Raw genomic sequence first — 16,431 nt, forward strand, 5'->3', positions numbered from 1 at the left:
AACTCTTGTTAACTTTGGTTTGTTTAATTAAGTTTTTAGGGATTACACTGATTGCTCAATTAGTCTTAAGTGCAGTTCCTACTTTTTTTTTATTGGGCTATATTTCTATAAGGGTTGACGTACTTAAGACATAAACTATAATTTAGTTTTAAACAAAAAAAATCCTTCATATAATACAATAATTGATAAAAAAAAATTTAATTTTGAATATTCGACCCGGTCCGAATTTTTTTTTTGCATATTAAGGATTATTATATCATGATATGCTGATACCATGTCATGCATTTTTAACTTTTATTTAAACCTCCAGAGAAGAAGGTAAGGACAATGTTAATTTGCTAAATCTTCAATTCTTTCATCCATACTTCTTCTACCAAAATACCAAACATCATTGGAATGGGAGGTAACATTAATTTCATAGCATATTGCAACATCCTTGCATCCCTGGTTCCTGCTAAGGGTGGCAAAATAATCTATTTTTCCTATACTATTGCTAAGCAATTCAGCATTTCATTTTATCCCAAATGCAAAATGATTTGGACGTAAATTTACAAAAAAAAATTCTTTTAGCTTCAGAAAATTACCGTTTTAATAATATCCTTTTACCTAAAATGTGCAAAGATGCACAGAAATTAGGAAAATATCCTTTTGAAATTTGTTTAATAGTGGCTTTCCCAAGCATTTAGAGATTCTGTAATTGAAGTAACTTTACAAAGTGTCTTAAATATCAGCCATGTGACGTCATAAAAATGAGGGAGATTAGAAGAAAAGCGGTGAAGAAAATCCTTAAAAAGAGATGGATAATCCCTCATTTTTATGACGTCACGTGGCTGATATTTGAGACACTTTGTAAAGTTAAGTATTTGAAAAATAGCCTAAGACTATAATTCAGAAACTAAACCATCCTTTAAGTTTTAGGTTTTGTAAGGTTTATTTGATTCCTGCTGGGGCTAGAAATATTTTTTTTATTTGAAATAAAATAATTGAGAGATTCCTAAAAATGGTCGACTCATATTTTTGTGATATTATAATTAAATTTGTTAGGCACATTTTGCTAGCCTTATATGAACAGATATTAAAATTTCTGCTGCTATAACCATATTTTTATTAAAAGCAATGAAATCTTGAAATTCAAATGGGTGCACTGAATAAAATTTGATCTTTATTATTATCGCATCTACTGAAAATTGGACTGAAAATCACACTGATGCCAAAAGTTTTATAAAAAAAGCCTTATTTATTCACTAAAAACCTGGAGACCTTTCTTGCATCTTAATTGGTTGGTATTCGCTAGAAGTATCCAAACTTAATATAATGTATTAATGTTACTTTATAAAGAAACATCTATTTATCTTTCATTGTCTTATCCCTTAAATCCCTGTGCGAATGTAGTGTTTAAAATATGTAGTTTGTGGAGAATCAGGACTGGGGGTACAATTCCCAACAACCGGAAAAGGAAATGGCAAATGTTGAGGGAAGAAGATGATAAAAAAGAACATTAACATCCATTTTTTGAATTTGCAAGACATGTTTTTTGAATAAAATAGCACATATCAAAAGGTGCTATCGTTTAATACTCACTATAACCCTTCCCCACTTAGTTTAAAGCCACTGTGGGGAGGAAAAGTGGAGGGGCTCTAACGTTGCATGATGTAATATGAATGAGTGGTACTACCCCTGTAGGGCTCTACTAACCTTTACTAAACATAACCAAACAAAAATAAAAATCAATAATATTTCTTGAAAGTTTATAAGTTTGTGGTCCAAATAAATTATGAGGAAAGTCGCTTGATAAAAAAAATAAGCTTAAAACCAATAGCTATCTTTGCCTTCAGATAGAAAGGTAGCATTTCTAATATACTATGTAATTTATGTAGGCATAATTGACAGACTGGCAGGCTACTAAACCTGTGATGATAGAGCAGCTTCGCAATTCTGTAGAGAAGATAGTGCTGTGAGAGTGGTCTGGAAATATAGTTTTCAATTGATTGTCACACTTTATTTATGACACTGACTCAGCGCCAAGTACTCAACATTTAACCTCCCCAGAATTGGGAATAGAAAACAGGGATTGGCAGCTGACCATTTTTTGGCTTTTTGAGTTGTACTTATAGTACCGTTTTATAAGTGGATGTGACTGCATATTATGAAAAAATATGACAGCTGAGTCAATTGACTTTCTGTGAAAATTAGATTGACTTTCAAGTAACTATGGGTTCAGCTGCTAAATAGCAAAGTTCTGCGGCCATAGTTGCACAAAAAAATATTTCAGCGGCAGAAAAGCCCTGACATAGAGCATGGTTGCCAGATAACAAATCTTGAAATAAATCAATCCTGGGCCTTCTTGAAGCAAAAAAATTAAGGTTAGTTTGCCAAAATTGAGGATGACAAAACCTGGATAATATTGTGACCAGGAACAAAAATGACAAACTAGGACAAGAAATGTGTGTAGAGGACAAGAGATACATTTATTATTATCAAAAGAATTTCTCAATTTTACTGGAAAGTATTCTAATATGCATTTCTTTCTAAAATTATGAAAAGATTAATGAAAAATTATTGATATTACTGTAACCATTAACATAATGATTATCATTATGATCATTACTTTACTAAATTTCATATAAAAATTTAATGATAAAAGAAAGTAAAGGGAAATTAATTTTTTTTTGGTTTTTTTTTATTAATCACTAGCGGTTACGCCCCTAAAGGCCTCTTGGGGCACTTGAGGAGGGGAAGTTGAATTTAATAACCCAACTTATTTTAGATTTTAGGTAAAAATTTTTTTTAGGGGGGAGGGGGATGCCCTTCCATTTATAATTTTAGTTAAATAGTTATAAACCTTTCCAGGACCTAAAAGAAGCTACCCTGTAAAGGAGACCTGATCAGTTCAGTGGTTAGCACATTCCTTTGGTAAAATTATACAAACACACAAACATACAGACAAACAGACAGCGACATCCTGTTACTTTCAAGTCTCTACGTCAAAAAAATGTTTTGAGTTTTTTTTATTTCTTTTGGGAGTGTGATAGTACCTTCCCCAAAATAGTTATAAACCTTCCTGGGACATATGAGAAGCTACCCTGTTAAGGAGAACCCGATCGTTTTATCGGTGTCGAGATCCTTTGGTACAAACACATAGACATCAAGTTACTTAATTATAAGGATTGCCTTAGAATGATTAAGAAAATTCTGTTTTACAGGAAAATTATTCTACAAGGTGCACAAAGATAACAAATTTGGATAAAAAGCACAAAGATGGAAAAAATTTTAATTACTAGACAGACATTATCAATAAACTTACTTTCCATATTAAGAGAAAAAAAAAAAATTCTAGTTATAGAGTAGCTGCACTACTAACAACAACCAATCTCAATCTACATAATGTAAATTTTATATTTAACCCTTGTGTGTGTAAGTAAATTGGCTGCACTTAACCCGACCTTATACTCCAGCTTAATCTCATAAAATGAGATATTTTCTTCCTGAATTTACTATAAGGAATAAAGGTTGGTTAATATTTAAAATACTAAAACCCCAAAATAATTGTATTTGACTTTCTTCTATTGCAATGAGAGGGGACCAGTTAAGCTATACTAAGGATAATATCTATTTGAATTAATTATTCACCAGAAAACATCAGTCTTGGTCTTCTTTCGAAAAACCTATTTAAAACAATTAATATTAATATGCCGTCTTCCACCACCCCCCCCCCCCCACCCTAAATAAAATGGAGAAAATTTTAAAAAGAATAACAAAAAAATATTAAAATTTGCTAATCTAATACTAAAATTTCGGTTTTATTTCAAAGTCTTTATTTCTTATTTTTACAAGATTATTATGCATGTAGATTTTCCTAAAATGCATGCCACCAGAAGTCATGTATAGTAGTATGTTCAAAATATATTAGTAAAATAGTGTGTTCAAGAGATATTAATATAGAGGCTTTTTTCAATCTTAACTTACTTTTGCTCTTTTAAAAAGCTTCCATTTTACCATAAATCATAAAAAAATATGTCTGATATATTTCTTGTTTTTTTACCTTTTTACTATTATGTATATTCTATTTTTGCATTGAAAATACCCTGTTTTTATGTTGCCCTTGTTGGTATAGCAACAAATTTGTTTATCCTTGTTATTTTAATTTTTATTCTTAAAAAATAAATAAATTTTTGGCTTTGCATATCTCAGTATCTCAACCATTTTTGCTTGCTGTAATGAAGCTGAAATATAATAAAATTACAATTAGGTAAAATCTTAATTTTCCAAAGCCATTATTCTAGTTTGAAACTCTTTTGATTTGACAATCCGCCTATTGATGTGAAGTAGCCACTTTGCACTCAAGCTCAATAGCTTTACACACACACTCACACCACATGGTGATAACAAATTTTACATTTTCTCCAGATAATTCCTGCTGAATTGAGTGTGGTGTGAGAAGTGACATTTTGTGTGCTTTGTTAAAGTCAAGTAGTGGTCAAGAGACTAGAAGGAAATTCAGTCTCAGAGATAATTTAAAATCTATTTTCATGTTAAAATCTTTGATTGGTAGCTTATTTTCTTTTATCAGTGTTTTTTAGATAGTTGATGACAAAAAATAAATTTTAAAGGCTTATCAAATGACCAGTAATAATTATCTGTAAAATGATGCTTCTAAAAAGGCCATGACTGAAAACACAAGAAATGGGCTATACTCAAAAAACGCCTATCTCAGAAAACGCCTATCTCAAAAAACGCCCATCTCAGAAAACGCCTATCTCAAAAAACGCCTATCTCAGAAAACGCCTATCTCAAAAAACGCCTTTTTTATAAAATGCCTACTACATTTTTAAGAATTGTCTTGAAGTGAAACATGGTAGTCTAAGGTATTGTGAATATTGTACAATATGTACATTATAAATCTTCTTATTAAAATATCTATCCCTGAAGTATGATATCACTCTTGTACATTCCTTAGGCACTTTGCTGTTTGAAAATTGATCACAATTGAATAACAAAAACTTTTACATAGTTAATTCATGTTTAAAGTTTCTTTACTTCATATATCTACTGCAAACAACCCTATATTCCTTCTTATTTTTATTAGATTCAAAAATGATGTACTTTTGAATAAGCTTCAATAATTAAACCCTTTCCTCTAATGAGTTCTCCCTCCAATAATTTTCTCCAATCCCCCATTTTCCATTTATTTAAACCTTCCTTATTCTCTTAAAATAGCAGCTACTCTTAAGTTTACCATTTTATCCATCTTTGTACATAGTTTATTGATTGGTTGATTTGATAACTGTTTATTTATGTTTTAAATAATAGATCATGAATGACAAGTATTTTATTATTATATTAAATACTACTTATAAATTAGGCTTTATTTTTTTAAAATGTAGTGGGCATTTTATGAAAAAGGCGTTTTTTGAGATAGGCGTTTTCTGAGATGGGCGTTTTTTGAGATAGGCGTTTTCTGAGATGGGCGTTTTTTGAGATAGGCGTTTTCTGAGATGGGCGTTTTTTGAGATAGGCGTTTTCTGAGATAGGCGTTTTTTGAGATGACCCAAGAAATGTTAATCTAAAATACAAAGTAGAACAATGCCTGTCTGTCCATATGTCCGTCCGTCCGTCTGTCCCTTAAGATCTTAGTAACCACTGAACCGATCGGGTTCTATTTTTCAGGGAATATACCTACTGGTCCTGTGGTGGTTTAAGGCTATTTTCTTAGAGGCTAGGGGCGAAGCCACTGGTCTTTATATAAAACTCTATCTTAGATAAAAGTTTTCCTTTCAAATCTTGATTTGATGGAAAATATTATTTTGTATCTTATCTAGATAAGAAAATCATATTTAGAAATGAAAGAAATGCCAAGATATTTAAATAGAATTATGTTACATTCACTGAATGATTTTCATTATCATTGTTTGTTGATTTATTTTTGTTAGTTTTTCATAAAACCCAAGATAAAACCTCAATTTGTTCTATCTTTGAAGCACAATAGCATTATTCTTTATATACATTTATATTTAGCATTATTGTATTCATTTTTCTATTATGTAGATATCTCTCACCACATTAGAAAATTTCTTTTAATCTTTAGTTGTAGCATATTATCCCCTCTTTATTTTTGAATAAAACTATTGCTTTTTGGCATGAAAAATATTTTGAACCCTTAGCTTTTAGTAGATTACAGTACTTGAACTGTCTTTATTCTCTTAAACTTCAATATTTTTTGCAATATATCTGTAAGTAGGTAATGTACTTTGATATTTTAGCAAAAAGTTCAGACAACCAATCATTGATGCTTTTTATTATCTTCTTGTCCAACTTGTCTTTGTTTTACCTAGATTTATAATAGATTGAAGACTGTTTATCAATTATTATATGCCCTAAAGAAGCTTAAAGGGTTAAAAAGTATTTTATATTAACCATGGCAGATTGACAAAATAAAGAGGATTTTTCCAAAAGGGGAGAAACAACTTAATGGAAAATACCACCAATTCCCCTTTCTTTTGTTAGGCAGCATCCATTTAGTTCCTATTTCATTTGTGATTCTTCCTGTCTGGAATTATGAGGAATAATGCACAATAATTCAGTCAATGTTAAGCCTATATGAATATTCTTTTTTTAATGTTAACATTAAAGTTTAACAAAAAACACTTCAGATTTATAGATAAATGGTAGATAATATAGAAAGATATTAAGCTTTATGAGAATGCATATACTGAAGATATTTATCCCAAAATATAACACATAATTCTGAATAATTTGGAAGCACTTAGTCCATAAATCACTATTAGTTGAAAGTAAATCTTAGCAGCCTGTGAAAAAAATGTTGCATCTAATATTGATCAATCTTAACTGCATCCTAATTACTTGATTGAAGTGGGTATATAAAAGCAGTAGGAACCATTTTTGACGTCTTTAGTTATAACGCAGTGTCAGATCAAGATTCAAACCTATCACCTACCCGACAGCTAGCGGATGCGCTTTGTGTTGAGCTACGGTCACGAGTAAAAAGTACTATAAAGTAATTATCAAGAATAAAAAGGAAACATATTAATAATAAAACAAAAGATGGATAAATCTGAATTATAATCTTTGTATATAAAATTTAGTTTGTGAATCTATTACTCATATGTCTACTATTCTTTGTGATGTGTTGAAGATACAATAATGTAGATATTATTAGATGTGTATTAGTAATACCCAACAATATCAGAATATAGTGATTTGTATGTACAGTATACGTTACGAAAAATGACCGGTCTTTAAAATGTTCCTGCCTCCCATCTAATAAAGTTTTAACCCTATTTTTTGTATGTGTGCTTTTTATATATATGTATAAACGTGTGTGTTGCGGTCAATTAGATAAAAGAACTTTTACCGACATCCAGCAGACTATAAAAGAAAAATTTCAAAATGTCAAAATTCAACCTAATATTATTATAACTGAATTTTACTTAAGCCCAAAAATCACATAGTATAATTAATTTTCGCCTAGGGGTTATTCAGAGTTTTATCTCAAGCATAAAATTCTGCTTCTATAGACACCTTACTCAGCTTCCTAGCTCTCATACAAGTCATTTGAGCACAAAAAGCATGTATCAAGAACTCAAAATCAATAAAATTTGGGCTTTGTGCCCAGGGTGCCCAATTTTCAGATCTCAGCCCACAGAAGGGCTAGAAAAAAGTCCTTTACCTTTTTGGTAATGGCAGAAGGATTAAAAGGCAGTTACCATTTGAACCCATAGTCTAAAATGATTTTAGAGTACCCTTAGGGTCCCTTATAGGCTAGAATCGAGACATTTTCAATTTCAATTTTCAGGATGTCAGGTATGAGTCTTTGGTTTGACTTTAGCTCGCTATAAGTGGAGCTAGGGTTGAGATACTGGAGTTTAGTCTTCTCTACCCTCTCACTGTGGTATCTCAGTGTACTATCCTAGCTTGGTAGCTTGCTATCTCAATTATCAAGGCGCTGAGACAACTTTTAGTGAGACCGCTTCGGTAGAGGTAGGAAAAAATTCACTCAAAATACATAATTGGTTGATTTTTGACATTTTGAATATCTTCTTTTATAGCCTGCCAAATGTGGGTAAATGTTCTTTAATCTCATTGAACGCAACAAACACAAGCATACATATGCATAAAGAGCACACACAAAAAAAAATATGGTTAAAACTTTATTAGAAGTGGAGCAATAGCATTTTAAAGACCGGTCATTTTTTGTAACGTATACTGTAAATAAAAAGTAGGAAAATAACGAAAAATTTTTTTAATCCTGTGAAAAATTCCAACTGAATAGGACCTATTTATCAAGAAAAATATATGTGTAAATCCATCTACCCCTAAATTGTGAATTGATTGGTACAGTGATTTTAGACTTTGAGAATACAAAGAGACATACATCATGCTACTTAATGATATAGAATATAACTTGCTTTTTTCTTCCTAAAGCCCTGAGACCACACAACAATTCTTTTTAATAATGAACATAAAGCATAGATAACATTGATATTAAGGTGTATCACCACTTCCACAAAAAAATTTAACCTTGGTTTTAATTTTGGTTTAAAAAAAAATTGCAATTATTTTTCTTTAATTTTCAATGAAAAGACCAACTTAAACTGAATTATTTTTATATGCGAACATTTTAAAATGCATTTATAATGATTCTACCTAAAAAATATTAATTTCTATTATGTTTTTATATGTATTTAATTAGATTTTGATATTTTCCTTTTTGTCTTAATTTTTGAAATCACAAAACCTTACATAATGATTTTAAAAAAATTAAATTTTCTTCGAAGCTTATTATATTTTGAATTGATATTAAAATGATGTTAATTTTATTTGTGTGTTTCAGGCAAATAAGTTTCATGGTATTCAATAAATACTCATTAGTAACTCTGTCTAATTGTACACTGGGGAAGTAAGAGGATGTCTGCTCTATTTGAGCTTAAGATCTTGCGGACGGCCATGCGTGACCGCATCCCTTGACATAACCTAATAGCAAAAATCAAAATAGCAAACTTAAATATAATGGAGGTTTATTAAAATAATTGGCTAAAGTAACATTACATTATAATCAAAACATTTCAATGTGTATGCAATAAGTAATTTACACTGGTAACGGAAATGATATGACCACAAATATAATATGGGAACTACAAGACTATTCACACATATAATATTTATATTATTAGACAAGATACTTTCTTTTATACAAAGAAAACTTTTTATTAACAACGCAAATATATAATTTGAATAAGTCTGTATGCTACTTCTTAAAGTTATTCATTTTTTATGCTTGTTATAATACATTGTAAGAATATGGTTTATTTCAATTTAGATATGTTTCATATTATATTTTTTGTTGTGTTTATCAGTATATTATTTGTTTGTTTAGCTATCTGTTCTTTTATTCAGACTATTGTAACAGAATCTTCTTTAATTCATTGTCTATCTTTGAGAGGGGTGGGGTGAGGGTAAAGTGGGGTTTGAGTCCTAATATCCCTCCTTAAATAAGTTGAGTGAAAGATACAGTCAAAATCCAAACTTTTGGAGGGAAAAAATACAAATATAAACCTTACCTTAACTTTTATCTTATATCTATCTATCTTTCTATCTAACTTACTATCTATCTGTCTATCTATATATCTATCTATCTATCTACCAACCTGTTTAGGATGATGATTCCTAGTTTGTATGGGAGGTGGTGGCTGTATCCTGGTGTTAGATAAAGTTAAGAATAGTAAGGCACTGATATAAACAGCTTAGATTTTTAAAGATTGAGGATGGTGGAGCAAAATTTCAATCATATGGGGCAACCAACAATAAGGCATTGACAGACGAAGCTTCCTGAAATTTTATAGCCTCCCCTTGTCCCTACCCAACCTTTAATCTTTGCAGCCTATTTTATATCCTAATTTTTCACGTCATGAAGAGAATACTAATTGCCTGATTATGAAGTAGCTGTGCTACTAAGAATGGTACTTTGCTTTAATATTTATTAGCAGTGAGTGGCAAAATTTATATCATAAGTAAAATACTTATGGACAGACGTACATACTCTAATTATTAAGTGTCTGCTCCACTAAAAAAGGGCTGTATGCATCTATTCTTATACATTTATTTCCTGGTATGTGGCGGCATATTGTACGGGTCCAGGTGCCGCTGGTTCAAATCTAACTCCATTGACTGAAAATAAAACCAGATTACTTACAATAAAACATTTTTTAAACAAGGATGACAACATCCATAAGTAGCGAAGCTCAAAAGTTATGACTGTATCTCAGGAAAAAAATACTATAAAGCAGTGTCATATGATAAATATTAATATTGGTAAAATAGGGAAATCATTGCACCTTTAAAATCACGGAACCTTATAATCATGAAAACTTAAAAATCTAGGAATCGATCTAGCACCGCAATTAATAGACAAATCTTAATGAAACTTGATTTAAATATGTAGAACATAAGCATACTCAATGCCTGATAATTTCAACCGTCAATCCTGAATAGGAATTGAGAAAACCATGAAAACCTAAAAAATCTAGGAATCGATCTAGCACCCCAATTAATAAAAAAAAATATTGATAAAACTTGGTGAAAATATGTAGAATATAAAATTAATTAATCCTTAAAAATTTTAGCCCTTTATCTTGAAAAGGAGTTGAGAAAATCACGAAAACGTAAAAATCTAGGAATCGATCTAGCACCCCAAATAACAAATAGGCGGACAAAACAATGTATGTATTAGATGGGCATATATAGTGGGAATCTTTACTAAAAATTTCAGCTGTCTATCTTGAATAGGAGCCGAGAAAATAACGTTTCCCCCAATTCATTAATTACGGACAGACGGACGGAAGGACAGACGGACAGACGGACGGACGGACGGACATTGTTAATTATAGAGTAGCTTCGCTATTAAAAATAAGTATATTTCAAGCCGCAAGGCAACAAGTCATCTCTGTTCGTTTGTCTTTTGCACAAGCTCACCTAAACATTAATTTCATGTATATCATTAAAGCATTGAAAAAACCTAGAGGGGCATTAAATTGTAAATTCTACTGGTGCCTAATTGTTAGGGGAGAAAGTTGATTTAAATAAGTAAATTGAGGATTAAATAAAAAAAGCCTTAGAAGCTTTTTTACAACTTTTTAAAATGTCTATAAAAAGTTTTGAATATTTCCCTATTTTACTTTGATAATTATTAATTGGTGGAAAATATTACCTTCATATTATTCATTTGCTTCATAGCCTCTTCTTTCTTTTCTTCAGCAAGTTTCTGTACAGCCAGGAACCTATTCTTCCTGAGCTGGATCCTCTTGGCTGTGTAGCCAACACAAGCATATTCTATCAGAGCACCAAACACCATGAAGAAACAGACTCCGAGGTAAATATCAATTGACTTCATGTACGAGATTTTGGGGAGCGCGGCGTTGACACTGCCCATGAGCGTGGTCATAGTCAGCACAGTGGTGACACCGAGACCAACACGGGCGGGAGCTGCACCACGGTTCAGCCAAAAGGACACCCAGGACATACCCACAATCAGGCTAGAGGGTATGTACACCTAAATAAGTATAATGTTATTTTGACATTACAGTAAATTTTGAGTATAGTCCCACTCGTGACAACGCCTCTTAAGGGGCGTTTCGTCGTATTTTCACAGTATCTTTTGATAGGTTATTATAGGTTAGGTGATTGCCTCGCAGGGTAGGGCAATTGGCCTCTCATAGGTAAGGCCCCCCGCAGGGGCTAGAAATAGGAAAAAATTTACTGCAAAATACGACAAAACGCCCTTTGAGGAGTGTTTAACGAAAGTTACTATTCCTGTAAATATAGTTTTTCCTATGTCAAACAACTTTTGAGGTCCTAATCCAGAGGTGCCTAAATCTTTTAATTTTCTTTTTTCTCAACTTAAATGTTAAAAGTGTAACCTGTATCATATAGTAGCCCAAAGCACGATCAAATTGAACATCAGCCAGCAATCTAAAAACAAATTAAGAGGTCATTTCTATAGTTATTTCTTAGATAAGTATAACCGTATATTTTATTTATATGACAAGCTGGAATTGTACTGTAATGTATAGGTTTTAGATATTTAAGGAACCAACGGTTAGAATTTTGAAGAAAACAGACTTTTGAAGCAGAATACAAACTATTATGTCAGGAAGGTAGGGGTATACTCAAAGGTTTATAGACACGTTGGTTATTCATTGGCTGAAAAACATTACCAATTTACAAGCACAATGTTTTCAATGCTTTTTTTCATAATATTGTCAATGTGTTTCAATGTTCTTTAGTTTATTCAATGGTGTTCAATATTTTCAAATTTATTGAGAGAAAAAATCTTCGAACTTATGAACAGCAAAATTAACCTACAGAGGGGTAATTTTGTTTATAATCATTTCCTCTATGGTCATATTTGATCTTTTTATTCATCTAGTGGTATTTTGTGAAAACTTTTTTATCTTATATGTTTATTATTCATATTTTTTTACATATCTAATCCCCGTTGTGTATAGCTAGTAGTAAAGGCTAATTATACAGGAAAGATATTGTATCATATTGAGATAAATAATATAGAGTAACTAAAAATGCTATAATATCCAGGAATAAGACAATGACCAATTATTTGATACAGTTTCCCAATGATGTTACACTAAATTACCCTTTCTGTAGATCATTTTTGGTTGAAATGTTTGAACACTCAACATAAAGAACCAACCAATCATAATTCAATAAAACGTTCTTATAAAACTTTGGGGACTAGTGTAATAAACCTTTCTATGTCCCCTCTCTCCCTGTATAATATCAGTCATTTGCTTTTGGTTGATATAAAAGTTAGATTTCATATTTTTTGTGAAGATTGCCAAGGATATATCATTCTATTAACACATGTACATGGAGGCGAAGCCTAAGTCCTATTAATGAAAAATAGCATTTTTTTGTTCCCTAAGATATCGTGTAAAGGTCAAAGAATTCAAGCAAGCTATTTTTTTAAATACCAAAAAAGCGGGGGGGGGGGTCGAAGTTAGTTGGAGCGAAGCCCAGAAAGTCCCACTTTTACCACCTCCTTTTTTTTGAAGAAAAATGTGTGGGGAACCCACCAACCCCCAATCAAAGCTTCTCCCTAGATGCTATGAGCTAACCGAATAAATAAATAAAATATTAGGAAGATAGGAAAAATAAAAAAATAAAACTCCCATATAAAAGTAGGTGATTTTGGCATGAATAGAGAATAATCTAATTTTGTAGGAATTAACATTGTAGTATTTAATTATACAATTACTTCCTGTAATTAATACATTTTTAATAGTCTGCACAAAAAATATAAAAAGGAAATAAGAAAACATAATATAAACATAAGAATTTTTCCAGTTTGGCTTGGAAAAAGTTTAATATCCGCTTGATTAGAACCGGTTCTCAGCCATACTGAAAACTCATGTATAGCATCGTATTACAGAATATTTCCCACGAATATTAAAATAAAAATCTTAAAATTAATACTAGTTAATCGGCCACTCGAGTCTCAAAAAACATTGATTTTAATATTATCAATTTTCATTTTAATATCCGCGAAAAGCTCTGTATATCGATCCATTATCCCCCCCTCCCCTCCCTAATTAATAACTTATAGAGTATTTTTCGATCTAAAAAAGCCAAAATGTGAAAACCAAAACTATAGCTAATAATTTTTCCAAAGGGGAATATGTTGGTTGATCATGATTATTAAGTAAAGTTGTTCTACATTTTAGTGCATGTTTGTCCTTTCTTATAGATAAAAAAATCGCTCATAGTCCATCATAGAGCCTAACATTGTACAGTGCTGCATATGAGAGGCAAGGATCTTAAAGGATAAGACAATTGCCACAAAATTGATGTACAATACATCGCCAATTATAAAAACAAATTTACCCCTAATTAAATCTTTTGTTGAATATCTTGGAAACTGCTTGTTTAAACCCACAAAATCAAGCTTTAGTAAAAAGACCTTTAAAAAAAGCTTATGAAAGAGCAGGATAATAAAACTTGGATTAATTGCAATTCACGGTAAAATATTCCTGGTAACGAATATTTCCAAAAATCTATGAATTTTAAAGGCTGCTAGCTGCTAAAAGGCTAAAGGCCTACAAATAATCTGGAATAGTCATAAATAAATAATGCATGATTATCTCGTAGTGCAGAGAAATGCGCGAAAAAGACATATTTTACGCTTTTTTTCTTCAGTGAAGCTTTCCTTGTGCATCATTGGATCTTGGCTATTCCAGATTATTTGTAGGCCTTCTTATGCCGCTTAAAATGGTGTGCGGGTATGATCTGTACGTTCAGCCGTTTTGCAGCTAGCAGCCTTTAAAATTCATAGATTTTTGGAAATAATCGTTACCAGGAATAAATTACCGTGAACTGCAGTTGATCCTTAAACTTTGGGTACCATGATAACTACAAGTTTGCTGTGCTCTCCAACCCTAATGAACTGAAATAGTGCTTCTAAATATAATGCAAAAAAATATTTTTCAATATGTAATAAAATCATGGTACTGAATAATAGCGAAACTAAAGTCGTATATTTCATACAGTACATTTACTTTTAAAGTCAAAGTTTTAATAAGTGGTGTTTATACAATAAGGGGAATATTTATCTAAAAAAACACAAACTTTGATTTAAAGCAACTAACAATAATTAAAGCAACTAAAAATAGTAATTCTTATTTATGGAAAATTAAATGACATGCCAATTTACTAAAATTTGTAAAACTAATGCTCAATTTTAGAAACTCCCTGTTAAAAAAATGCAATATTTTTGTTGAAAACTTTACAAGTTTCTATCATTGAAAGTTTGGTAAATGATGAGATATAAAAAGAAGGACAATTTCCCTTAAAGTTTCATGTTGACCACAGAACCCCCTCCCTCTTATGTTGATAATAAGGGAGGAGGGTTTAGTTTTTCGTTGGTTTGTTAATTACATTAAGGCCAGGTTAAATTATATTAGGTAGGATACATACACACGCAGGACAGTGTTCATTTTTAAACATCGAAGGCACTTTAAAAACACCAAAAAGGGTGGTGTATTTTTGTGGTCTGTATTTTTTCTGTACTTTGTCAATGAATAGGTGAAAGTATCATCAAGTGAACAAAACAACATTAAAAATAAAAAAAAATATTTTTTTTTTTTGTGAATTATTATAGGTTGATATTATGTCAATCATAAAAACTATAAAATTAAATTTTAGATATTAAAAAATAGCAATTTTTTTTTATCTTAATCAATTACTATTCTAAATTTGTAAAAAAAAAAACTTTGATAAAAAACCTTTAAAATATTCTAAAACAAAATAGGAGGTTTGTAACGATCAATTATGTGAAAACCATAAAAAGAACTATGACATATGGCTACTGCCATTTAGCACATGTTACTAAACACCAAAATTAAACAAATACTTACAAACAATCAACCACTTCAGTATACCTAGGGAGGGAGGGCAATGAAATGTAAACTGTAGAGTGTTCAAAGTTGTATATCCATCTTATTTTATTTGCTCAAAACCTTTAGTAATTGTCTTGAATTTTATTCTAAACGGGTTGTGTCTAAGATTTTCAACCAATATTGTGTAGTTGAGTATTAATTTATCGCCCAGTGTCTTATCACCCAATATCCCTTATTGTACTGGGTAGAGAGAGAAAGAAAATATATATTATTGTCAGTAATTTTTACAAGCCAAGCTGCTCTTTAACTCTCTTTTCCGTCCGTCTGTTAATTGTCGGATGCTATAAGAGATAGATGGTCTAGAATTTGCATTTAGGCTTATCTGATTTGTCTGTCTGAGAAAGAGGCAAACAACAACAAAAAAAAACTGATTTTTTTAGGAAAATTCTTCTAAACGTAAAGCGTGGTTCCTTATCATTTATCATTTATCCTATATTTGTTTTTTTATTTATAGCCTTAAAAATTTTTTTTATAGATTTAATTGGTTCGCTATTTATTAATGTTGTCATCATTGTTTTTTTCTGTGTTTGAGTGTTTGCTAACATTAAATGGTTTTCTGGATTATATAAAACAGTAATTTGATATCATTTTTTTTTTACAGAAGTCTGAAATACATTTTTTTGTTTATTTGTTGTATACAATTTGGGTTAAATATACTTTTCAGTGCTAAATGCAATTTATCGGCTGCTATTAAAGATTGAAAGCTAAAATTTGTTGAGAATAATCTCTTAGCAGCCATTACATATATAAAAATTCACGAAGTCGGTCTGTCTGTAGTGCTCTAGCATAGAAAAATATTCTCCGCATTAAAGATAGATGGTTGATATTTAACGCTTTTTACATCTACTCTATAAATCACGTGGCCAGTCGGTACATATGTACTAGGTAATTCTGATTGGATAAGAGTGTTTTTTCTTCGATTCTACTTAAAATAGATTATTGATTT

At 30.9% G+C, this 16,431-nt stretch overlaps 2 protein-coding genes across 15 annotated transcripts in view; one reads left to right on the forward strand and one right to left on the reverse strand.

The window, feature by feature from the left end:
- The window catches only part of LOC145330785 (gamma-aminobutyric acid receptor subunit beta-like), a 104,604-nt gene that overhangs the window by 28,674 nt on the left and 59,499 nt on the right, over positions 1-16,431 (reverse strand). The window contains exons 5-8 of the mRNA XM_080175451.1: positions 11,934-11,985; positions 11,225-11,566; positions 10,122-10,185; positions 9,666-9,712 (exon numbers count right to left, since the gene is read on the reverse strand). Coding sequence (XP_080031577.1) covers positions 9,666-9,712; positions 10,122-10,185; positions 11,225-11,566; positions 11,934-11,985 — 505 coding nt within the window. The remainder of the gene's footprint in view (positions 1-9,665; positions 9,713-10,121; positions 10,186-11,224; positions 11,567-11,933; positions 11,986-16,431) is intronic.
- Positions 1-16,431, forward strand: part of LOC145329995 (uncharacterized) — a 334,647-nt gene that overhangs the window by 5,803 nt on the left and 312,413 nt on the right. The gene's annotated exons all lie outside the window — the stretch shown is intronic.

This window comes from Acartia tonsa, chromosome 10, assembly GCF_053477335.1.
Source record: "Acartia tonsa isolate MP-2025a chromosome 10, ASM5347733v1, whole genome shotgun sequence".
Classification (NCBI taxonomy): Eukaryota; Metazoa; Arthropoda; class Copepoda; order Calanoida; family Acartiidae; genus Acartia; species Acartia tonsa.